Here is a 26,118-nt window from a genome sequence, read left to right as displayed (position 1 = left end):
AGAAGGACAAAAGATTATAACAAATTGTCAGTTTACATAGAAGAAAAAACTGAAATAATTATGAAAAATGTTGAAAAAATTGAAAAAAAAGAAAAAAATAATTATGATACAAATAAAAAAAAATATTATAAAAAATAACTATAATAATAACAAAGGAAATTAAATAATTATTTATTAATTTTTAATTTAATAAAGAGAGAGAAATAATTATGATAATAAAATGAAATTCAATAATAATAATAATAATAAAAATTTTCTCACGCATGTGGGATCGAAGCCTATACCCCTAGAGACACATGACATGTGTGTTACCACGCAGCCACCGTGATTGTTACAATAGAATTAAGAAATTCAATAAGAAAAAAATGTTAATAATCAAATAAATAAAATATAGAATCAAATTTTAATAAGAAAAACAAAGTAATTAATTACAATTATAAACAAATAAAACAAACTGCAATTAAGGAAATAAATTAAAAACGAAGTAAGAAATAATGTAAATGTTTTTGATCGAAAGAATTACAATCTCAATTTTAGGAAAATTTCTCCAATAAAAACTACTTAAAAAATGCATTTTTTATTAAAAAAATGCAGTTTTGATTAAAAAAAAAATTTTTGATAAAAAAATGCAGTTTTGATTAAAAAATAAAATTTTGATAAAAAATGAAATTTTCAAAAAAATGCAGTCTTGATTAAAAAATGCAGTTTCGATAAAAAATTTACAGTTTTGATTAAAAAATTCAGTTTTAATTGAAAACTGAAATTTTGATTAAAAATGAAATTTAAAATAAAAAATGCAGTTCTGATAAAAAAATTACAGTTTTGATTAAAAAATGCAGTTTTGATTAAAAACTGAAATTTTGATAATAACTGAAATTGTTATAAAAAATGAAATTTTGATAAAAAAATGCAGTTTTGATTAAAAACTGAAAATTTAATAAAAAATGGAATTTTGATAAAAAAATGCAGTTTTGATTAAAAAATGAAATTTTGATTAAAAAATGCAATTTTGATAAAAAATTTACAGTTTTGATTAAAAAATGCAGTTTTGATTAAAAATTGAAATTTTTATAAAAAATGAAATTTTCAAAAAAAATGCAGTTTTCATTGAAAAATGCAATTTTGATAAAAAATTTACAATTTTGATTAAAAAATGTAGTTTTGATTAAAAATTGAAATTTTTATAAAAAATGAAATTTTCAAAAAAAAATGCAGTCTTGATTGAAAAATGAAATTTTGATAAAAAAATGCAGTTTTGATAAAAAAAATTACAGTTTTGATTAAAAACTGAAATTTTGATAAAAACTGAAATTGTTATAAAAAATGAAATTTTGATTAAAAAATGCAGTTTTGATTAAAAAATGAAATTTTGGTTAAAAAATGCAATTTTAATAAAAAATTTACAATTTTGATCAAAAAATGCATTGTCGATTAAAAACTGAAATTTTTATAAAAAATGAAATTTTGATTAAAAATGAAATTTTGATTAAAAAATGCAGTCTTGATTGAAAAATGAAATTTTGATAAAAAAATGCAGTTTTGATAAAAAAAATGCAGTTTTGATTAAGAAATGAAATTTTGATAAAAAATGAAATTTTCAAAAAAATGCAGTTTTGATTAAAAAAATGCAGTCTTGATTAAAAAATGCAGTTTTGATAAATAATTTACAGTTTTGATTAAAAAATGCAGTTAAATTGAAAACTGAAATTTTGATTGAAAATGAAATTTAAAATAAAAAATGCAGTTCTGATAAAAAATTACAGTTTTGATTAAAAAATGCAGTTTTGATTAAAAACTGAAATTTTGATAAAAACTGAAATTGTTATAAAAAATGAAATTTTGATAAAAAAATGCAGTTTTGATTAAAAAACTGAAAATTTAATAAAAAATGGAATTTTGATAAAAAAATGCAGTTTTGATTAAAAAATGAAATTTTGATTAAAAAATGCAATTTTGATAAGAAAATTTACAGTTTTGATAAAAAATTTACAGTTTTGATTAAAAACTGAAATTTTTATAAAGAATGAAATTTTCAAAAAAAATGCAGTTTTGATTGAAAAATGCAATTTTGATAAAAAATTTACAATTTTGATTAAAAAATGTAGTTTTGATTAAAAATTGAAATTTTTATAAAAAATGAAATTTTCAAAAAAAAATGCAGTCTTGATTGAAAAATGAAATTTTGATAAAAAAATGCAGTTTTGATAAAAAAATTACAGTTTTGATTAAAAACTGAAATTTTGATAAAAACTGAAATTGTTATAAAAAATGAAATTTTGATAAAAAAAAATGCAGTTTCGATTAAAAAATGCAATTTTGATCAAAAAATGCAGTTTTGATTAAAAAATGAAATTTTTATAAAAAATGAAATTTTGATTAAAAATGAAATTTTGATAAGAAAATGCAGTTTTGATAAAAAAATGCATTTTTTATAAAAAAAATGCAGTTTTGATTAAGAAATGAAATTTTGATAAAAAATGAAATTTTCAAAAAAATGCAGTTTTGATTAAAAAAATGCAGTCTTGATTAAAAAATGCAGTTTTGATAAATAATTTACAGTTTTGATTAAAAAATGCAGTTATAATTGAAAACTGAAATTTTGATTGAAAATGAAATTTAAAATAAAAAATGCAGTTCTGATAAAAAATTACAGTTTTGATTAAAAAATGCAGTTTTGATTAAAAACTGAAATTTTGATAAAAACTGAAATTGTTATAAAAAATGAAATTTTGATAAAAAAATGCAGTTTTGATTAAAAAACTGAAAATTTAATAAAAAATGGAATTTTGATAAAAAAATGCAGTTTTGATTAAAAAATGAAATTTTGATTAAAAAATGCAATTTTGATAAGAAAATTTACAGTTTTGATAAAAAATTTACAGTTTTGATTAAAAACTGAAATTTTTATAAAGAATGAAATTTTCAAAAAAAATGCAGTTTTGATTGAAAAATGCAATTTTGATAAAAAATTTACAATTTTGATTAAAAAATGTAGTTTTGATTAAAAATTGAAATTTTTATAAAAAATGAAATTTTCAAAAAAAAATGCAGTCTTGATTGAAAAATGAAATTTTGATAAAAAAATGCAGTTTTGATAAAAAAATTACAGTTTTGATTAAAAACTGAAATTTTGATAAAAACTGAAATTGTTATAAAAAATGAAATTTTGATAAAAAAAAATGCAGTTTCGATTAAAAAATGAAATTTTGGTTAAAAAATGCAATTTTGATCAAAAAATGCAGTTTTGATTAAAAAATGAAATTTTTATAAAAAATGAAATTTTGATTAAAAATGAAATTTTGATAAGAAAATGCAGTTTTGATAAAAAAATGCATTTTTTATAAAAAAATGAAATTTTGATAAAAAAAAAAATGCAGTCTTGATTAAAAAATGAATTTTTAATAAAAAAAATACAGTCTTGATTAAAAAATGAAATTTTGTTAAAAAAATGCAAATTAACAAATACGTTATATTTATAATGATTGTCTCACGAGTTATTTCATAAAAGATAGGAAAAGTTTAAAAGAGAAATGAATAGAATGACTCGGATTAAATATAAAATAGTGTTTCCTTGAAGACATTTGAAAACGGAAAAGAGATCATGGAGAGTTTTTATTGTTGCTAAATCATATAAGAGTTATTATCGTTGTCAAACAAGAAAATTAAACCAAGTGCATCAAACCTTGCACCAGATTACGAGCGGGTCAACAGATAAGAGTTATCTCGACGTTGTCCCTCAAGAAACTTCATGGGCGTACTGCTATCAATAAGTTTTCGCATATTTTTCGCATATTTTACTAATTTTTTTTTTTTATTTTATAATTTAATATTTTTTATAATTATATACTATTGGACGCTGTTCTTTATGTATACTGTTCAGTAAACAAACAGAAAAAATTGAAAAGTACCTTATTTTTATCTTTAAATTCGAATTAGTAAATTTGACTAATAAATTAGTAGAAATTATGTACTATTTGTTAGTAAAATTTACTAATTGGCCGATTTTTTGCTTTCGTATTATTAAATTTTACTAAAAAATTAGTAGAAATTACTATTAATTAGTATAATTTAATCGAAATTTCGAATTCAGAGAGTTGAATTTAAATCCAGATTAAGTCCATTTTTGAGAGTAAGATTTAATTTTTTTACAGCCTTATGTATTATATCTGCGAGAAAAGCTATTGAATAGTTAGTTGCCCATGAAACGTGAGTGCAAATATAAAAATAAGCGATTGGCTTAGCCGATTGCATTTGCGAAAGGCATAAACGCGCTATTGCAGAACAAGCATATTACGTCTTTGCTTTGTAATAAAAAGTCGAGGGTTAAGGGCGTGCATTCGACAAAACTGAAAGGTTCAGGGACAAAAAATTGCGGCAGCGACAAACTTATAGCTAATACACAATTTTCCTAAGAATATAAAATTGTGCGTTAACTATTTAAAAACTACTAGAATCATTAAAAACTATTAGAACTATTAAAACTTAAAAACTATTGGCTTTAACTATCTATTTTTTAACTACCAATGTTTGTAAGTACAATTGATTGTAACTATACTATAGTGATTAGAACTGCGATTTGTTGCAACTATCAATCATTTTGACTACAATTTGTTGTAGTCAAATCATTTTTAACTACCAATAATTTTAACTACTATAAATTACTAATTTATTACCTAAATACTAATTTACTAATTAAAATTGTCAAAATTCTCCTAATTAAATTACTAAAAATTCCAGCAATTAAATTAGTCAAAATTCAACTAATTACCTAGATTATTCCAAATACTGCTAATTAAATTTGTCAAAGATTCTACTAATTAAATGACTTCAAATTACTTTTTATTAGTAAAATTTGACTGACTTTTTGCTTTTGAATTAGTAAATATTACTAGGTAATAAATTAGTAGAAATCACTATTTTTTAGTCAAATTTACTAATTCAAAAGCAAAGAGGCAGTCGCTAAATTAGTATAAATAATTATGTATTAGTAAAATTTCTACTAACTTATTGACTGACTTTTTGATTTTAAATTAGTAAATTTTACTAATAAATTAGTAGAAATTACTATATATGTTAGTAAAATTTAGAGATTTTTGCTTTTGAATTAGTAAAGTGTGCTAATAAATAGTAATTTCTACTAATTTATTAGTAAAATTTACTGATTCAAAAGCAAAAGAAAAAATTACTAAATTTTACTAATAAATATAGTCATTTCTACAAATTTATTAATAAAATTCACTAATTTAAAAGCAAAAAGTCAGTCACTAATTTGAATTTAGAGAGTAAATTAATGAACTAATCACATTAGACAAAATTCTACTAATTAAATTAGTGAATTTTCACCAAGCAAATTAGTCGCAAAAATTCTACTAATTTTAAAAAATTAGTTTCTCAAAAAAATCCAAAACTTTTTTTCTCCAAAAAATTTCTTTAAGGAATAATAAATAATTATTTTTCTCACTACATTATTTTTGAACTAAAAAAAAGACTATTTTTTAACTAAAAAAGACAATTTATATACTACAAACAGATTACTACTTGATAGTAAACTTTAATAATAAAATAAAGTAATAAAAATTACTAATTATTATGAAATTTTACTAATAAATTAGTATAGAGATTACTACTTATTACTAAATTTTATTAATAAATTAGTAGAAATTACTATTTATTAGTAAAATTGACTAATTTAAGAGCAAAAAGTCAGTAACTATTTCAAATTACTAACCATTTTTACTAATCCTATAGAATAATAAACAAAAATAATTATTTCTTTTGTTTTTTTGAATATTTTTGTCGATATAATTAAAAAAAACTACATTTGAGCGAATAACTGACGATAGAACATAGTTTTTTTTATATTTACGATGAAACACAAAAATAATTTTTAATCGTAATAATTAATTTTGTAACGCAAAAAAATACTGGAATGAATCAAATAATCGATTTGATTATTATTTATTTAAAAATTTACTTTTTTTTATTATTTTTTAATTATTATAAAACATGAAGATATCGATTGCTCCGAGTCGAAGACTCGATTTCTTCATGTTTTATAACAATTTTTTATAAGTTGTTGAATTTCAAAAAGGTTTGAATTCTTATCTTTTGACGAATTTTAATTCCTATGGAAAAATAATAATTAAATATTTATTTAAAAAAGAAGTTATTGATGTTTTCGAATAATTTAAAAGAAATTCGTAAATAAATGTAGCAGAACATTTTTTTGAGTAAATTTTTTTCCTTTATTTTCTAAAAATTTAAAAAGTTTTAATTTAATTTTCAATTAAACTTTGTAATTGACAAATAGAAGTTTTAAACATTTTTTTCCTTCATTTTTAAGAAACTGAATTTTATTAAAGTAATAATTGTAATTAAGAAATAGAAATGGTGCAAATTATTTTCTTTTTGAAAATTGAAAATTTTCTAGAAAAATATTAAGAAACGGGAATATAACTTCTAAGTGTGGACAGACAGAATTAATGAAATATGAAAATTATTATTTAGTACTATAATAATAAATAGTTTACAAAAAAAAGATTTCTGCTATTTCAAATTTAAGTCAAAAAGTAATTGAAAAATGGTAACAAAGGCGATTAGTCGCATTTTAAAAAAAAAACGTCGAAAAAGTCGTACAATCCGAGCCCTGGCTAATATTTTACTAATTTCTTAGTAGAATTAGAAGAAATTAGTAGAAATGTTTTATTAAAAGTCAAATTAGTAAAATTTTACTAATTAATGACTAACTATTAATTAGTGAAATTTTACTACTTTCTTAATTTAAATTAGTAAAAATGTTTACTAATTTGAATTAGTGACTGACTTTTTGCTTCTGAATTAGTAAATTGTACTAATAAATTAGTGAAAATGACTATTTATGAATATAATTTACTAATTCAAAAGCAAAAAGTCAGTTACTAATTCAAATTGTCAAACATTTTTACTAATTGAAATGTAGAGAGTAATTTTTAGTAGAACTTTCTTAATTGCTTAGTGGAATTCTACTGAAAATTAGTAGAACGGTTTTATTAAAACAATGTTATTTCACAATTAGTGAAATTTTACTAACTTTAGTAGAATTTTACTGATTGCTTAGCAGAATTTATTCTACTAAAAATTAGCAGAACTGTTTTATTAAAAATCGATAAAACAATTTCAATAATTCATTTAGCGAAATAGATGACTAGCAATTGGTAAAATTAGTTTTAGTAGTTAAATTAGTAAAATTAGTAAAATTTTACTAATTTTTTAGTAAAACTCTATCAATTCAAATTTAGACTGTAGAATATCGAAAAAAAACCTCTTCTTATAAATTTCTTTAAAAATAAATTTTAATATGTGGATTTTATTGCATATACGTGAAATGTATATGCATATACATATAATAGGAATAAGATAGACTATGTAAATATGTATGAAGCGTGTACATGCATACAGCTAAAAATCCATGTATATCGCGTATACAAGTGTATAGAATACTTTTACACATACAAATAGAGAGAGATGCATAAAAGTATATCTATGTATCTCAAGTGAACATATATATATATATATGCACAAACACATGCAGCTGCGCACAATACTTTTGCAACTACGTGCAAGAGTGCATGCCGGTGTGATTGACATTAGTAAGTATGCCATGGCCGACCGCTCACAGTGTGCTGGTACGAGCGACTCTACAGCCTACACTTTACTTAGGAATATACGCATGTACTCGCGACTAGGCTAGACGTATTTCTCTGCCTAGAAAAGTCACTGAAAACTCGTGTTTCTCTTTGTTTTTCAAAATTCTATAATCATATGTATATAATTTCTAAAAAAAAATTTACAAAACGAAAGGAAAAATTAATTTTTCCAAAAAAATCTACTCTCTACATATCTGAATTGGTATTTTTTTACTAATTGAAAGAGTGCTTAGTTTACCAATTGAATAAGGATTACCAATAGTGAGCATTAGTTGCTAATTTTGTGCTCTCGAAATTTGAATTTGTAAAAGTGTTTACTAATTTTAATTAGTAAGTGACATTTTGCTTTTGATTTAGTAAATTCCACAAAGAAATTAGTAGAACTGGCTTAATTTTTGAATTAGTAAAGTTTTTTAATAAATGGTAATTTCTACTAATTTATTAGTAAAATTTACTAATTCAAAGTTTACTGATAGTTAAGCTTACTACTAGAAAAGTTTACTAACAGTAAAGTTTACTAATAGTCAAGTTAACTAGTAGTAAAGTTTACTGAGTGTTAAGTTAACTAGTAGTAAAGTTTACTGAGTGTTAAGTTAACTAGTAGTAAAGTTTACTAATAGTAAAGTTTACTGACAGTAAAGTTAACTAGTAGTAAAGTTTACTAATTATAAAGTTTACTAATAGGAAAGTTTACTAATTATAAAGTTTAGTAATAGGAAAGTTTACTAACAGTAAAGTTTACTAATAGTCAAGTTAACTAGTAGTAAAGTTAACTAGTAGAAAAGTTTACTGACAGTAAAGTTAACTAGTAGTTAAGTTTACTGATAGTAAAGTTTACTGACAGTAAAGTTAACTAGTAGTAAAGTTTACTAATTATAAAATTTACTAATAGGAAAGTTTACTAATTATAAAGTTTAGTAATATGAAAGTTTACTAACAGTAAAGATTACTAATAGTCAAGTTAACTAGTAGTAAAGTTAACTAGTAGAAAAGTTTACTGACAGTAAAATTAACTAGTAGTTAAGTTTACTGATAGTAAAGTTTACTGACAGTAAAGTTAACTAGTAGTAAAGTTTACTAATTATAAAATTTACTAATAGGAAAGTTTACTAATTATAAAGTTTAGTAATATGAAAGTTTACTAACAGTAAAGTTTACTAATAGTCAAGTTAACTAGTAGTAAAGTTAACTAGTAGAAAAGTTTACTGACAGTAAAATTAACTAGTAGTTAAGTTTACTGATAGTAAAGTTTACTGACAGTAAAGTTAACTAGTAGTAAAGTTTACTAATTATAAAATTTACTAATAGGAAAGTTTACTAATTATAAAGTTTAGTAATATGAAAGTTTACTAATAGTCAAGTTAACTAGTAGTAAAGTTAACTAGTAGAAAAGTTTACTGACAGTAAAGTTAACTAGTAGTTAAGTTTACTGATAGTAAAGTTTACTAAAATTAAAGTTTACTGACAGTCAAGTTAACTAGTAGTAAAGTTTTCTGATAGTAAAATTTACTAACAGTAAGGTTTACTAACAGTCAAATTAACTAATAGTAAAGTTTACTAATATATAGTAATTTCTACTAATTTATTAATAAAATTCACTAATTCAAAGTTTACTAATAAATAGTAATTTCTACTAATTTGTTAATATTTACTAGTTTCAAGTTTACTGATAGTGAAGTTAACTAGTAGTAAATTTGACTAATAAATTAGTGGAAATTACTATTTATTAGTAAAATTGACTAATTCAAAAGCAAAAAGTCGCAGTCACCAATTCAAATTACTAAACATTTTTACTAATTCAAATTTAGAGAGTGGTAGAAAAAGAAAATTACTATTTTTATTTTACTAGTGTAAAATTAGTAATTTTCTACTAAAAAATTAGTGTAAAATCCTTACAGTAAAATTGTTTCCGAGATTGTTTTTAAATAAAAAGTGAAACTCTACAATTTCAATTAGCGGATAATTTACAATAAAATTAGTAGTTTCCGAAAAAAAAAATTGGTAGTTTTCAATATTAAGCAGAAAATTACTAATTCGGATGAAAATATAAAAAAAAAGTATTTTGATATATTATATAAAAGTGCTCCATCAAGACAAATACGTCCGTAAACTATATAAAGTGTGTATGTGAGGAGAAATAAAATTACTTCCCTTTTATTTGATAATTTTCGTTTCATTCGCGTTGCACAAAGTCGTTTCAACTGATTGTCCGGAATGCGAAACAGAGTCGAAACGGAGAAAAATACTAAATTTTTCGTGTTTTTTATTTATTTTCCTTTTTTTTCAATATATAAAGAGTGCTCCCGGGAGGATGGGAAATTGTGCATCATTCGCAATGTTATTATTATTATTTTTTTTTTTTTTGAAGAATGAGAAACGTAAATTAGACTGCGAACGAGAAAGTGGGTCAATTGGGGTGAAATACACGCAGTGATCTAATTAAACTTTAGTGTTAGAATTGCTTTTTCATGAGTGGAAATCGGGAAGTATGTCAGAATCATCATTTTGAGTTATGAAAACTGATTTTTATTACGGGAAATTCAATTTAGTGCGTGGAAAAACATTTATAGTGCTACAAATCTCGTTGAAAGAATAATATTGAGTTTGTCGAAAGAATGAATTTCGTTCATTAAAAAAAACAATACTCTTTTCAAAAAAGAAACAAAATTTTCGAATCAAAAGTTCAATGTATAATAATGAAATATATTTTCATTAAATGGAAAATAATTTAAATAAAAAAATTCATTAAATTTAAAATACTGAATTAATAGAATAAAACGAATTTAGAGAATGAATTAATTAAATGTAACAATCTAAATTTGAATTCGTAAAAATGATTACTAATTTAAATTAGTGATTTACTTTTTGCTTTTAAATTAGTGAATTTTACTAATAAATTTGTAAAAATTACTATTTATTAGAAAAATTTAGTAATTTTTGCTTTTGCTTTTGAATCAGTAAAATTTACTAATAAATTAGTAGAAATTACTATTTTTTTACTAATTTTACTAATAGATTAGTAAAAATTACTATTTATTAATAAAATTTACTAATTCAGAAGCAAAAATCTCTAAATTTTACTAACATATAGTAATTTCTACTAATTTATTAGTAAAATTAACTAATTTAAAAGCAGAATGTCAGTCAATAAATTAGTAGAAATTTTACTAATATATTAGTCAACTTGACTGTTAGTAAACTTTGCCCTAATAAACTTTACTATCAGTAAACTTTACTACTAGTTAACTTGACTGTCAGTAAACTTTACTATCAGTGAACTTTACTACTAGTTAACTTGACTATCAGTAAACGCTACTATCAGTATAAACTTTACTATAAGTAAAATTTACTATCAATAAACTTTACTATCAGTAAACTTTACTACTAGTTAACTAGTAAACTATCTAGTTATCTAGTAAACTATACTGTTAGTAAACTTTCCTATTAGTAAACTTTATAATTAGTCAACTTTACTATCAGTAAACTTCACTACTAATTAACTTGACTATTAGTAAACTTTGCTATTAGTAAACTTTACTATCAATAAACTTTACTACTAGTTAACTTTACTATTAGTAAACTTTACTGTTAGTAAACATTGAATTAGTAAATTTTACTAATATATTAATAGAAATTACCATTTATTAGAGAACTTTACTAATTTAAAAATTAAGGCAGTTCTACTAAATTCTTAGTAGAATTTACTAATTTAAAAGCAAAAAGTCACTAATTTCAAATTAGTAAACATTTTTATTAATTCAAATTTAGAGAGCAATTAAAGAAACAATAAATTACAATTTTCGCTTACGTAAGAGAAAAACACCGAAAAAAAGGAGAAAAAAAAACCAACACATCTCGATAATAATGTTTGAAAGTTACTTTGCTCCATGAAATGAGAGAAAAATAAAATAAATCGAGAGAGAGAAAGAGAGAGAAAAAATGGCGATTTCCACATACGGTAAAAGTGACATTTTTAATGAACCTGACAGTGACACTTGCGAGATCGGCTCTTCTCTCATTTGGAATCTGTAAGACGTGCAAATAAAACCGGTATTCACATTATATCCGAATTACGAGGTTGTCGCGCAGAGAGCATTCGCTTACTTTTACTTTCGACCAGAATGCATGCCCGCAAAATGACGATCTTCTTACGGACATGTATATATATAACTATATATATTGTATATATACACCGATTTTATATATATATATATATATATATATATATATATATATATATATTATAAATACTCTCACCTGCCGGTCCTACGAAACTTTCATCGCTGACTTTCGTTACTTTCTTTATCAGTTAAAAGTGAAACACTCGAAAAATTGACCTCATATTCCCCCGCATATATTTTACACATCATTCTCTCACGTGCTTTTTTTAAAAATCTTTCTCTCAATCTTTCGGGATTTTACTCTTAATGTGAATTTCAGTGGAAATTGACTTATTATCAGTGCAAACCTCAGACTGAATTTAGAAATTGGTCTAAAAAGTTTCATAAAGTTGTTCTCTTGACACTTTTTCTTAAATTCTACAGAAAAGGATGCTAAAAGTTTTTTTTTATTTTAATACGAAATTTAAAATTTGCTTAAAGTTTTAACTGAAAAAAAATTTCATTATTTTCAAAATAAAATTTTTTAACTGAAAAGAAGATGTTTGATAAAATGTTGGATTAATTCCTCCACTTGAGAACGCCAAGGTCACCACCAGATGGCAGTGAAAATTCCAAGAAGGAGCCGAGCTGTCATCTAGCGGTGACTTTGGCGTTCTGAGGTGGAGAACAGCATCTCCATATTGAATCTCCATCTGTTCGTTAATATTCAATTTCTTAATTATTTATAATCAGACCATTGAATCTAGAAAGTTTGACAATTACTATAAATGAATTGCTATTTTTAAGGTCTAATTTATTTAAGTTTATCTTTAGACATAATTTGTTAACTAAATAAATTAGTATTTAAAATCTCAGTTAAAAAATAGTACAATAAGTGGTTTTTAACAAAATAAGTGTCATTAGTAACTTACTTTTAAAAATAGTAATAATAATAAAAACAAAAAAGTATATACGCTGAAAAAAATGTTATTAATTCAAATAATCGATTACTTGTTTATTGTCAAATGAATATTTATTAGTACCAAGTAATTTTCATTTTAATAAATTCTATTTGTCAATAAATATTATTTTCTTCAAATACTAAATTTATTGATTCAAATATACAATTTATTATAAATACATAAAATAAATATGTACAAAAATATTTCCTCTTCAATAGTAATTGCAATTTTCCTTCCTTCCTTGCACAATGGAAATTTTATTGTCGAAGGTACAAAAGTCGGATCTCAAAAGAGGGAGAGAGAGAGAGAGAGAGAAATTATTATTTGTATGAGTGAGGTATAAATTTAGATGTCAATTAATTATTTTTGCTGACTAATTTTACTTACATAATTGGTTATGTATTGATTCAGGTGAATACGGAGATGGATTGTTGCGGATGTAATTAGAGAATGGGAATTTGTAATTAGTGGTATATTGTGTCTCCAGATACAGAGATTGTTTATTAAAACTGTAACATGTTTATTTCCTTTTTATTATTTTTTCTGTTTTTTTTTTAGAATTGATAGTAAAAATTTTATGTAATGTTCCATTTTGTACCTTCAAAGAAATTGTTCCTTTTTAATATTACTCTCTAAATTTGAATCAGTTAACAAAAAACTAATTGTCAGTTAGAACCAACTAATTGTCAGTTAAAAACAACAGATGTTTCAATAGTTTCTTTTAATTCATTCAGTTCGACAAATTTTACTAATTATTCAGTTATTTTTTACTGATAGCAAAATTAATTACTTTTTGCTTTCTCGACTGTCTTTTTGCTTTTGAATTAGTAAATTTTGCTCATAAATTAGTAGAAATTACTATTTATTTGATAAAATTACTACTTGACTGACTTTTTGCTCTTGAATTAGTAATTTTACTGATGAATTAGTAGAAATTACTATATATCAATAAAATTTACTAATTGACTGACTTTTTGCTTTTGAATTAGTAATTTCAATGATAAATTCGTAGAAATTACTATTTAATAGAGAAATTTACTACTTTGACTTTTTGCTTTTGAATTAGAAATTTAACTGATAAATTCGTAGAAAGTACTTTTTATTAGTAAAATTTGACTGACTTTTTGCTTTTGAATTAGTAAATTTTACTAGTGAATTAGAAGAAATTACTATTTATTATTAAAATTTACTAATTGGCTGACTTTTGAATTAGTAATTTTACTGTTAAATTAGTGGAAATTGCAATTTATTAGTAAAGTTTACTAATTGACTGACTTTTGAATGAGTTATTTTACTAATAAATTAGTGCAAATTACTATTTATCAGTAAACTTTACTAATTGACTGACTTTCTGCTTTTGTAATTAAAAATCACTAGTAATTTTACTAATAAATTAGTAGAAATTACTATTTATTAGTAAAATTTCACTGACTTTTTTCTTTTGAATTAGTGAATTTTACTAATGAATTAGTAGCAATTACTATTTATTAGTAAAATGTCACTGATTTTTTTGTTTTGAATTAGTAAATTTTACTAGTGAATTAGAAGAAATTACTATTTATTATTAAAATTTACTAATTGGCTGACTTTTGAATTAGTAATTTTACTGTTACATTAGTTGTAATTACTATTTATTAGTAAAATTTAGTATTTAACTGACTTTTGATGTAGTAATTTTACTGATAAATTAGTTGAAATTACTATTTATTAATAAAATTTAATAATTGACTGCCATTTTGCCTTTGAATAAGTAAATTTTACTAATAAATTAGTAGAAATTACTATTTATTAGTAAACTTTACTAATCGACTGACTTTACTAATTTTGTAATTTTGCTTTTGTAATTAAAATTACCAGTAATTTGAGATGCTGATAAATTAGTAGAAATTACTATTTATTAGTAAACTTTAGTGACCGACTTATTGCTTTTGAATTAATATATTTGACTAATAAATAATAATTTCTACTAATTTATTAATAAAATTGCTAAAAAATAGAAATCTCTACTGATTTATTAGTAAATTTGCTAATAAATAGTAATTTCTACCAATTTATTACTAAAATGTATTAATGTATAAATTAAAAAGAAAAAAGTCAGTGACTAATTTATGTAAACTTTTTTACTAAATCACACTTAGAGAGTTTGGGGTAAATTTCTAAATTTCCCCCAAAAAATGGCAAAAAAAAAGGGAAAAAAAATTTGTAAAATTGAATTTTGGAGTAAGTGCAAGAAAAATACATGGACGAGAGAGTTGAAAGATACAAAAATTTGGAGAGAGTGAAAGTTTCTGAAAGGACCGGTGCGCGATGCGTGTGCGAGAGTCGAGTTTTTGGCATTGGGGCCTTTCGATTGGAGGGCCAAACATTATCGAGGTCACTGGTACCACCACCTCCATGAATAAACGGCATCCATGATTCGTCGTGACCGTTTCAACAATCAGGCCGTCCCCAAAAAGTTTGGGAAGTTCCTCGCGTTCACATCGTTATTTTCACAGTTCGCGTCGTGTGCTTCCGTTCTACCTCGACTTCTTATTTCGTTCCGCCTTCACCGTTATACTCGTGTACAATATTTACTTCTCCTCAATCCCCACATTTTTACATTTTTCTCAAAAATTTAACAAAAACACTTTTTAAACAACAAAAAAAAGGGTGAAAAAAGGGTCGAAAAAAGAGTGAAAAATACAAAAAGGGAGAGAAAATGAGTGAAAAATAAAAAAAAAGTGAAGAAAAAAAGGGGGACAAAGAGTGGAAAATAAAAAAGTGGGAAAAAAGGGGGACAAAGAGTGAAAAATAAAAAAAAGAGGGAAAAATAAGAAGAAGGGTCAGAAAAAAGAGTGAAAAATAAAAAAATGGAAAAAAATATAAAATAGAGGGACAAAGAGTGAAAAATATAAAAAGGGTAAAAATAAGAAAAAAGGGAGAAAAATATAAATAAAAAAATCAGAGGATCAAAAAGTAAACCAAAAGTAAAAAGTTAAAAACTAAAACAAAGTTTTTTCAACCCCCCCCCCCCCCAAAAAAAGTGAAATTAGTGAAAAATCCCCTTTAAAGTGCCAAAGGATACTAAAAAAAAATTGTTCCGTTTCAAGAGTGTGAACATAAAAAAATGAAATGACAAAACAAGATATTTTTTCAATAATGAAGAAAAAAATGAAATGCAACATTGAATTTTACGAGGATATTTTATAGTGAACGTGATATGTATATTTGTGTTTTATGGATTAAATCATGTAGAAATGTTTGAGGATGGATTATTTTGCGCCTCGTTTCATTTCTATAAGGCGCCGGCTTCACTGCCTTTGATGAAGTCAAGATTTTCACCGAAACATGACATGAAAGCTTCCACATGAAATAGTGATTTTACCATGTGCGCCAAAATGAGTGTACTACAGGGTCGACACTTGGGTAGGAATCTCATTTCCTTTATATTTCACACACTTTTTTCTTCTTTTTTTCTTTTTTTTTGCTTCTTTTTTACTTCCTCTTATCTTCAGAAACACTTTGAATAATAATAATAAAAATAACAAATAACAATAATTTTCTGAAGATAGTGAAATTACTGTATACATAACATTTTATGTGGCAATAGAGAAACGTATTTTGAAAAATTAACAATAAATTGTTCGTATTGTTCTTTTTTTTAAATTATATTTGTTCTGATTATGTAATATAAGTAAATTATAAAATTTTGATTTGGTGAATTAAATTAATTGGGGTTTTTATTAATTGCAAATGTTGATATAATTAAAAATAGTGTTTAATGAATATATTAATAATTAAAATAATTATGAATTTAAAACATTAAAAATAATATTTATAAATATTTTTATAATATTTGTATTAATCTATTAATAGTATTAACTAAATATATTAAGAATTAAAAATATTATGAATTAAAAACATTATTAATTAAAAATATTATTAATTACAAAAATTAACTAAATTTATTTGTAATCAAAAATATTTTGAAATAAAAATGTTTTTAACTATAAATATTAACTAAATGTATTATTAATTGAAAATATTATTAATTGGAAATATTATAAACTAAATGTATTATTAATTAAAAACTTTATTAATTAAAAATATTATTAATTGAAAATGTTATTAATTAGAAATATTATTAACTAATCGTATTATTAAATAAAAACGTTATTAATTAAAAATATTATTAATTCCAAACATTACTATTAAAAAACATTATTCATTCAAAATATACAAGTAACAAAAAATAAAATATTAAATAAAAAAATTTTTATTGACAAATAATATTAGTTAAAAATTTTATTTATTTTTTATTTATTTAAATTACATGTAAATTAATCGAATTTAAGTTATTCCATTATTAAAATTAATCGAATTTGATTAACAGAAACTAAAAGTAGATACGAACAGAAAAAATTCGGAAACGTTGTCTTACGATTTTTCTCCTCAAATAAAAGTTGAAATTATGAAACTTTTTCACGCCTCTTTTTTTTTCTTTTTTTGTTTCAAGAGAAAAAAATTTGAATCACGTTTTTTTCAAGTTTTGTGTGATAAACGACATTGCAATAATTTTTAAGGCGAATTACATATTTCAACTTGGAGATCACGATTGTTATATACGCCACAATCGGCCTTCGGGTCAATAACACCGTCGACGCGATTTCACAATTGCACGCTTCGCTAATTACAAATCACAATTGCTAACTGTTGTCGTATATATATAAGTAATGTAACGATGCAATTTGTTCGAAAAAGTTTTCAAAAAAATAAATTAAAATAAAAATTTTGGCTGATGATTTTTTGTTGTAATGAATGCTCGCGACGAAAGTTACTTTCAATTTATCATCAAGATATTGAGCATCAATGAAAAATAGAAAAAAAGAAATAAAAAATAAATAAATAAAAAAATTATTTAATAAAAATGTTACTAATTATAAAGATTAATTAAAAACCTCATGAACTATAAATATTAACTATATTTTTATTAAACATATTATTGACTAAAAACGTTATTAATTAAAAATATTTCGAATTGAAAATGTTATTAATTAAAAATATGAACTAAAAGACGATATTGATTGAAAATATTTCGAATTAAAAATATTTTTATTTAAAAACGTTTTTAACTATAAACATTATTAATCAAATATATAATTAATTAAAAATATTATTAATTAGAAACGTTATATATTAAAAATATTTCGAATTAAAAATCTAATTAATTATAAACATTATTAATTGAATATATTATCAGTTAAAAATATATACCGTTCAAAAAAAATAATTCATTTACAAAATTTTTAGCATTAATAATAATTAATTACTAAATAAATAAATTGAAGTAAAAACAAGAAAAAAAAGGAAAGAAACAAAAAAAAAGACAAAAAAGGAAAAAATATAATTATTATTATAATTTGATTGAATTTAGAACGAATTTCTAAATATAGAATAAATTCAAAAATAAAATATATTCTTAACTGTGACATGTATTCTAATTTCGAAAATAGAATATACTCAAATTAAGAACACAAGTTGCATTGAAATAATCTAAAAATAGTTTGCCAAGTGTATTTAATCTTAATTACAAAAGAAACATGATATATAAACGTTAAATCTGAAAATGCGTAAAATTTCGAAAAATATTTATTTTTAATACAAATGGCAAACATTTCGTTTATATAAAATTACATAAGAGACTTAATTCTTCATCCACAAGAATTATGTATTTTTTTTTTTAACGAAAGGAAAAAAATCACTTTTGCTTCTTCAATGTCGAAGAAAGGTTTTTTTTTTTTTTTTGAGATTTGAACAAGAGAAAAAAAATGCAAATAAAATAACAAAATAAATTAAAATAGAATAGAGCAGCTGCCCTCATTTTCGTTTATTTTTGTATACTAAAATACCGTTCTAGTTTGTAAATCTTCCCCCTTCTCTCTCTCACTTACTCTCGCTTTCGTATCACTAAAAATGAAAAAAAAAAGAGAAAAAAACGAAAAATTCAAAAAATTATTTTAAAAATAGAACAAGACTACTTTCATTCGATGTTTTTAAAAATGGGGGAGAATTGGGATTAATGACTTCTATAGTCAGGCGCATGATCTAAATTTTATTGCATAATTCGAGTAATTACAATGATAAATTATTATTATTATTGTTAAAAAATTATTTTCAAAAAATTTTTTCCAAAAATGTAATTGAAAATATTTGGAAGTGAAAAAAAAATTTTAATTTGAAATAATAAATGAAAAATAAGAAAAAAATAATAATAAATAGATAAGAAGGAAAAAATAATAATAAATAAATAAAAGAAAAAATAATAGCAAATGAATTATTTATAAGGAAAATATATAAAATCGCTATAATAATAACAATAATAATAATAAACAAAGACTAAGAAAGAAATAATGAATAAGAAATAGTAATAAATAAGAAATAAATAAAAAATAATAAAAATTAAATAAGAAATAAGAAATAAATAAGAAATAATAAATAAATAAATAAACAGTAAATACAGAAAGAAATAATAAATAATATAAAAAAAAGTAAGAAATAAAAAATATATGATAAATAAATAAATTAAATAATAATGAAAATAATAATGAAAATATATTTATGACGTAGTTATTAAAAAAAAAAAAATGCATAATAAATAATTCGACAAGGCCTTGAATCCAATGGCCTTACCTTTGAAAATTAAAAAACCTTCACATTCGGAAATTTCGAATATTTCACACAAAATATTGAAATTAATTGTAGACATAACCTCGAAAATTCAAGAATAATATTTATTTTCTTTTTTTTTTTCTTAAAAAAAGAAGAAGAAAGAAACTTTATCCATTACTAATTATATTTCTTACTATATTATACTTTAATGTCAATGTAACATCTGTTTACACACGACGAGAAAGTGTCAGATGCAAATTAACATAATTTACATACTATTAATTGCCTATGAAAAAATTATCTTTTCAAATTAGCTACGATTTTTATTTTTTATTGACAAACAACGAACAATTGTTTTCTTTTATTTAAATTCTCAGAAGAAAATTATTACCAAAAAAATGTTATGAATTTTGTACCTATATAAATAGATGTTATATGAAAAATTTTAAACTTGAACTCAGTATAATAATTTAACGATATTTTACAATTATTTGTTTATAGCTAAATTTGGCAAAAGATGAGTGCAATAAATTAAAGAATAAAAAAATAAATAATAATTTAAACAATAATTATTTAGTCATTATTTTAATTAGTAAGAGAAAAAATAATTTTTAGCAACTTATTTTTATTTGGAAAAGAAAACTAAATTAGCGATTTTAGTAGAAACTAAATTCGTATTTTTGTGGTTTAGTATTGATAATTATTTAATTTTAATTTTGTAAAAAGTAGATTACTAATTTAGTAATTTAGTAATAATAATAATTTAGTAAAAACTGAATTAGTAATTTTAGTAAAAACTAAATTCGTAATTTAGAAATTTAGCAATCACGGCAATTATAATAATAATAATTTAAATATAATTTAGTAAAAACGAAATTCGCAACTTAGTAGTTTAGTATTAATAATAATATAATTTTTATTTGGTAAAAACTAAATTCTTAATTTACTAGTTTAATAATAATAATAATTCTTCTTACTCTTTTTGTTTCAAAAACTATGATTTTTTAAATTGTTATTAACTTACTCTCTAAATTTGAATTAGTAAAAATGTTGACTAAATTAACTAAACATTATTAATTACTATTTATTAGTAAAATATACTAATTGAAAAACAGAAATTAATTAAATTAGTAAATTTTAGTACGGAATAGTAATTTCTATTAATTTACTAGTAAAACTTACTAATTCAAAAGCAAAAAGTCAGTAAATTAGTAAGTTTGACTAATAAATAGTAATTTCTACTAATTAATTAGTAAAATTTACTAATTTTATTTACAGACTAAATTTATAGACGAAAAAACGTTTTAAATACTAATCGGAAGTAAATTTTACTAATAAATAGTAATTTCTACTAATTTATTAGCAAAATTTACTAATTCAAATGCAAAAAGTCAGTAAATTAGTAAATTTTAATAATTAATAGTAATTTGCACTAATTTATTAGTAAATTTTACTAATTAATGGTAATTTCTACAAATTTATTAGTAAATTTGACTAAAAAAACGTAATTTCTACTAATTTACTAGTAAAATTTACTAATTCAAAAGCAAAAAGTCAGTACGTTAGTATGTTTGACTAATAAATATTAATTTCTACTAATATATTAGTTAAATATACTAATTTTATTAGTAAAATTTACTAATTTTATTAGTAAAATTTACTAATTTTATTCACAGACTAAATTTATAGATGAAAAAAAGTTTTAAATACTAAAAAAAAATTAAATTTTACTGATAAATAGTAATTTCAACTAATTTCATAGCCAAATTTACTAATTCAAATGCAAAAAGTCAGTAAATTAGTAAATTTTACTAATTAATAGTAATTTATACAAATTTATTTAATTTCTACTAATTTATTAGCAAAATTTACTAATTCAAATGCAAAAAGTCAGTAAATTAGTAAATTTTAATAATTAATAGTAATTTCTACTAATTTATTAGTAAAATTTACTAATTTTATTTACAGACTAAATTTATAGAAAAAAAAAATTTTTAAATACTAAAAAAAATTAAATTTTACTAATAAATAGCAATTTTTACTAATTTATTAGCAAAATGTTAGTAAATTAGTAAATTTTACTAATTAATGGTAATTTCTACAAATTTATTAGTAAATTTGACTAATAAACAGTAATTTTTACTAGTGTACTAGTAAAATTTACAAATTCAAAAGCAAAAAGTCAGTCACTAATTCAAATTAGTAATCATTTAATTACTAATTCAAAATGTAGAGAGTATTATTGTTATACTAAATCAAATTATTATTATTATTAAATTAAATATAAATAATAATAAATAAATTCAAAAAGTCTGCTTTATATATTATAGAAAAAGAAATTTATATAAAATCTCCTTGTGAGTTAAAATTGACGTCTCGTTTTTTTTTCTTTCTCTCTTTCTCTCTCTAGGTTTTGCTTTATATGTGAAAATGCGCAACTTTTCAAAGCAATGCTGACTTTTTTTTTCTCATTTTAATTCTTCCGACTTATAAGTTGTGAACAGGAAGAGTCAGCAGTGTTGTTACCCAACTATATACTCGGGGTCGAGTTAGCGATTGGAATCATTGCGATTCCATAGAACCGAATTACGTAAGCAATAGAAAACTGGGAATAACCTGAGTTGTGTGTGGGGGGTACCTCGTAACCCCTCCTTCCACCACCTTTCAAATAGACATCCATGAAAAATGTTACGCTTCAATTCCCAATTGCGACATTTTTCGAACTTTTAAGTTTTTTTTTCTGAAAAATTTCGCATCGTCAATCGAAAATTTATTGTCCCTCGTGTCTTGAAAAGTTTTTCATTCCTCAACGAGAATCAAATTCTCTTTTATAATTTATGCTGAATTTACCCTCTTTTTTATTTTTTGAGAAAATAAACATAGTTTTATAAATTTAAACTAAAAATATTGATAGTTAAATGACATTTTCAATTTTTTCTCTTTTTTTCATAATATTTTTAGTTTTTTATTTATATTCTTAGATTTTTTTATTTCTTTTTCCTTTTTCACAATATTTTAAGATTTTTAAAATTTATTTTTCCTTTTTTTTAACAATAGTTTTATGTTTCCTTTTTTTATTTATATTTTTAGTTTATTTTTTTTATTCATATTTTTATTTTCAGTTTATTTATTTTAATTTTCAGATTTATTTTTATTTTCAGCTTTATTTCTTCTTTTCTCCAATACGTTTCAATATTATTTCTTTCTTCTACCCATTTTAATTTTCAAAAAAATTATTTCTAGTTTTTTTCGATACATTTCAAAAAAAAAAGACTAGAATGGATTTAAAAAAAAGAGAATTTTTTTCACGATGAGGATTTTGAAAAAAGATTCTTAAAATAAACTATGGCTGTTGGTTCAGTGACCTGAGAATCAATTCCAGCATCAGTGAGGTACACAATTTTTAATAGCCGACTAATTCTAAAATTATAGTGAAAGTGAAAAGTCTAAACACAGTCGACTAAGTTTAAACTTTTAAATTACATCGTTTTTTTTCGAAACTTTGCGTTATTTTTAACTCAAAAAAGAACTTTCATTATTTTCCATTGCATGATCCTAAAATTCTGAACGTTCAAATGAACGAAATTTATTTATTTTCTTCTTTAATTTTAAATATTTATTACAATAATTTTTTGTCGATATAAAATAAATGAATGATAAAGTTTCTAAGTGTAAAATTTAAGTTTTTAATTTTTATTGCAAACAATAAGTTATAAAAACATTTCTAATAAAAAGTGTTTTGTTCATTTGAACGTTCAAAACTTGTGGATTCATTCCATTGCGTAATTGTGCGCGGACGCTTCGTGCCATTATTTATATGAAAAAAATTTTTTTTTATTTATTTAAACAAATAAATTTCGTTATTCAAACAAATTTCTTTATTTATTTAAACAAATTATTTTATTTCTTTAAAACAAATAAATTTCTATATTTACTTAAACAAATTATTTTATTTATTCAAAAAAATGTCTGTATTCAAATAAATTTCTATGTTTAATTAAACAAATTATTTTATTTATTCAAATAAATTTCAGGAAATTTTGATTAAAGTACTGGAAAAAAATTGAATTTATAAAAAGTTACAAATAATTGCAGAAATTCAATTATTTTCAAAAAGAAACAAAATTCTTCGTAGAAATTCAATTATGTACGAAGTTGAACTCCACAACGTTTATCAACGAAAAAAATTTATTTAATACTTTCAAATATTATTTTTAATTTAATATTTAATTGTAAAATAATTATTATCAAAATATAAACATCAATCTTTTTTTTCTAAATATTTTTGGGTTAATATTGCTGCTAATTTTTAATTTATTTACTAAGTAAAAAATTTTTTTCGTTGATAAACGTTGTGGACTTCAACTTGGTAATTATGTTCAAAAATTTTTAAAAATGTCACATCAAAATTTCAATTATCTTTAAAAATAATAAAATTCTTCTCTGAAATTCAATTATTTTCGAAAATTTTAATAAAATTCTTGTCAAAATTTCAATTATTTTCAAAAATTTTCCACAATTCAATCATTTTCAATATAACTCTACTATTGAATTATTTAAAAATTTGTTGATAAAATTCTTTATGAGGATTCAATTTTAAAAAACATTTATTTATTCCAAAAATTATTTATTTTTCTATTTAAATAATTAAATTCTCGTATGGAATTTTCTATAATAAAAATTGATTTAGAAATGAATTTCAGTTAAAATTTTACACAATAATAATTGAATATTAAAAGCATTATAGCATGAATTTTCAAAAATAATCGAACTTTGAATAATTTTGAATATAATTACATTTTTCGAACAATTTACTTAAAATTTTATTAAAAATAATTGAAATCCTGTAAACAAATTTTATTATTTAGCAGAAAAAAATTTAATTCTTATAAAGAATTTTTATTACATTTTTTTTAAATAATTGAAGTCCTGCGAAAAATTTTATTATTTATGAAATAGTTCAATTCTTGCAACGAATTTTTTATAACTTTTTTTTTTAAATAACTGAAATCCTGTAAAGAATTGTATTATTTATGAAAATAATTGAATTCTCGCAACGCATTTTATTATACATTTTTTTAAAAATAATTGAATTTATTTAAGAACATTCATTAAATTAGTAGATTTTGAAAATATTTTAATTTCAACAAAGAATTTCATTATTTTTCTGAAATGTAATTGAATTCTTGTAAAAAAATTTTAAAAATAAAATTTTTTCAGGAATTTATTTAAAATTGTATTAAAAATAATTGAAATCTTGGGAAAAATTTTATTATTTATGAAAATAATTGAATTCATGTGAAAATTTTTAATACTTGTAAGAATAATTGAATTCTTGGGAAGGATTTTATTCAAATTTTTGTAAATAGTTTAATTTCTTTTTTTTTTTTGAAAAATTTTGTGAATATTTAAATTATTACAAAACATGAAGATATCGATAACTCCGAGTCTTCGACTCGGAGTGATTGATATCTTTATGTTTTATAATAATATTCTTATTATTTGTTGAATTTCGTAAAGATTTGAATTTGAAATTTTTCGAAAATTTTATAAAAGAGAATTTTTATATTTTAATTAATTAATATTTAATTAATTAATTTGATTCATTTAATTAATTTAATTAATTAATATTTTAATTTCAATTTTATTATTTAATTTTATACTAATATATTTTATAAAAATAAAATTCCTATGGAATAATAATAATTAAATATTTATTTAAAACATAATTTATTGGTGTTTTTGGAATAATTTTACAATAAAAAAAAATTCGTAATTAAATATAATAGAATAGTGTTTTGAGTAATCTAATCATTTTTAGAGTATGAATCAGAATATTCTTAAGGTTCAGGGAAAATATTAAAAATTTTGTCCGGAAATCAGGGAAAAGTCAAGAAAATTCTGTAAGTTTTTTTTATTTTAATAATATTTTAACATTTTACGTAGAATTCTTTTTTTCAAAAAAAAAAAATAAATAAATAAACAGACAATTAAATCGAAAAAAACGGGACATTGTATAGGACGAGCAATTGCGTGTATCGGGTCCGTATAGCACGACAGCGGAACAAATCGGTTCTCGTAGTTGCCACCTTGGGACTTATGACACAACGCGGTAAAGCTTGCCATAGGAAAAGTAAGGTAAGGCCAGTGGTATAATAGAAACTTTCACTGCATAAGTTCAACGTACCAAGCTCTGACTCTCACTATCCGTTCTCACTCGACACACAACAACCGATTTTCTCTCTCTCCCTCTCTTTTTTAAATTTAATTTCTCTCCTATTTTATCTCTCTTTTCACCTTCACCGCAATACTTCTCATACTCTTTCCTCCCCTCGAATATTATTCACTCTTCATCTCTTATAAAATCAACGCGAATCGTTACCAACCATCAGCACAACAACACGGAAACTCTTCAAGATTCCATCCAGGAGATAAAGCCGGTATTTGTCAGACTCCACACGTGAAACGAAAAATATGCGGAAATTGCCACAGAAAAAAAAAATTGTACTTTTCAATATATTACACACTCATTGTTCGTTTTTGAGAAAAATAATTCAAGTAATGATAAAAAACAATAAATAAATAAATAATAATAACAAAAATGAGAATAATAATAATAATAATAATAATAATAATAATAATAATAATAATAATAATAATAGTAATAATTGTTATAATATTAAAAATAACAATAATAATAATGATAATAATAATAATTGTTAT

The 26,118-nt window shown here is 21.8% G+C and overlaps 1 protein-coding gene across 4 annotated transcripts in view; it reads left to right on the top strand.

The window, feature by feature from the left end:
• The window catches only part of LOC122504669 (hormone receptor 4), a 299,547-nt gene that overhangs the window by 233,183 nt on the left and 40,246 nt on the right, over positions 1 to 26,118 (top strand). The window contains exon 1 of one of the 4 annotated variants that reach the window (XM_043615863.1): positions 15,778 to 16,152. The exons of the other annotated variants lie outside the window; for them this stretch is intronic. Coding sequence (XP_043471798.1) covers positions 16,113 to 16,152 — 40 coding nt within the window. The 5' untranslated portion in view covers positions 15,778 to 16,112. Of the gene's footprint in view, positions 1 to 15,777; positions 16,153 to 26,118 lie in introns of those variants that run through there. 4 annotated transcript variants of the gene reach the window in all.

The sequence above is a fragment of the Leptopilina heterotoma genome, unplaced genomic scaffold, assembly GCF_015476425.1.
Source record: "Leptopilina heterotoma isolate Lh14 unplaced genomic scaffold, ASM1547642v1 Lhet_31, whole genome shotgun sequence".
In the NCBI taxonomy this organism is placed as follows: Eukaryota; Metazoa; Arthropoda; class Insecta; order Hymenoptera; family Figitidae; genus Leptopilina; species Leptopilina heterotoma.
This window is presented reverse-complemented; position numbering and strand designations above follow the sequence as displayed.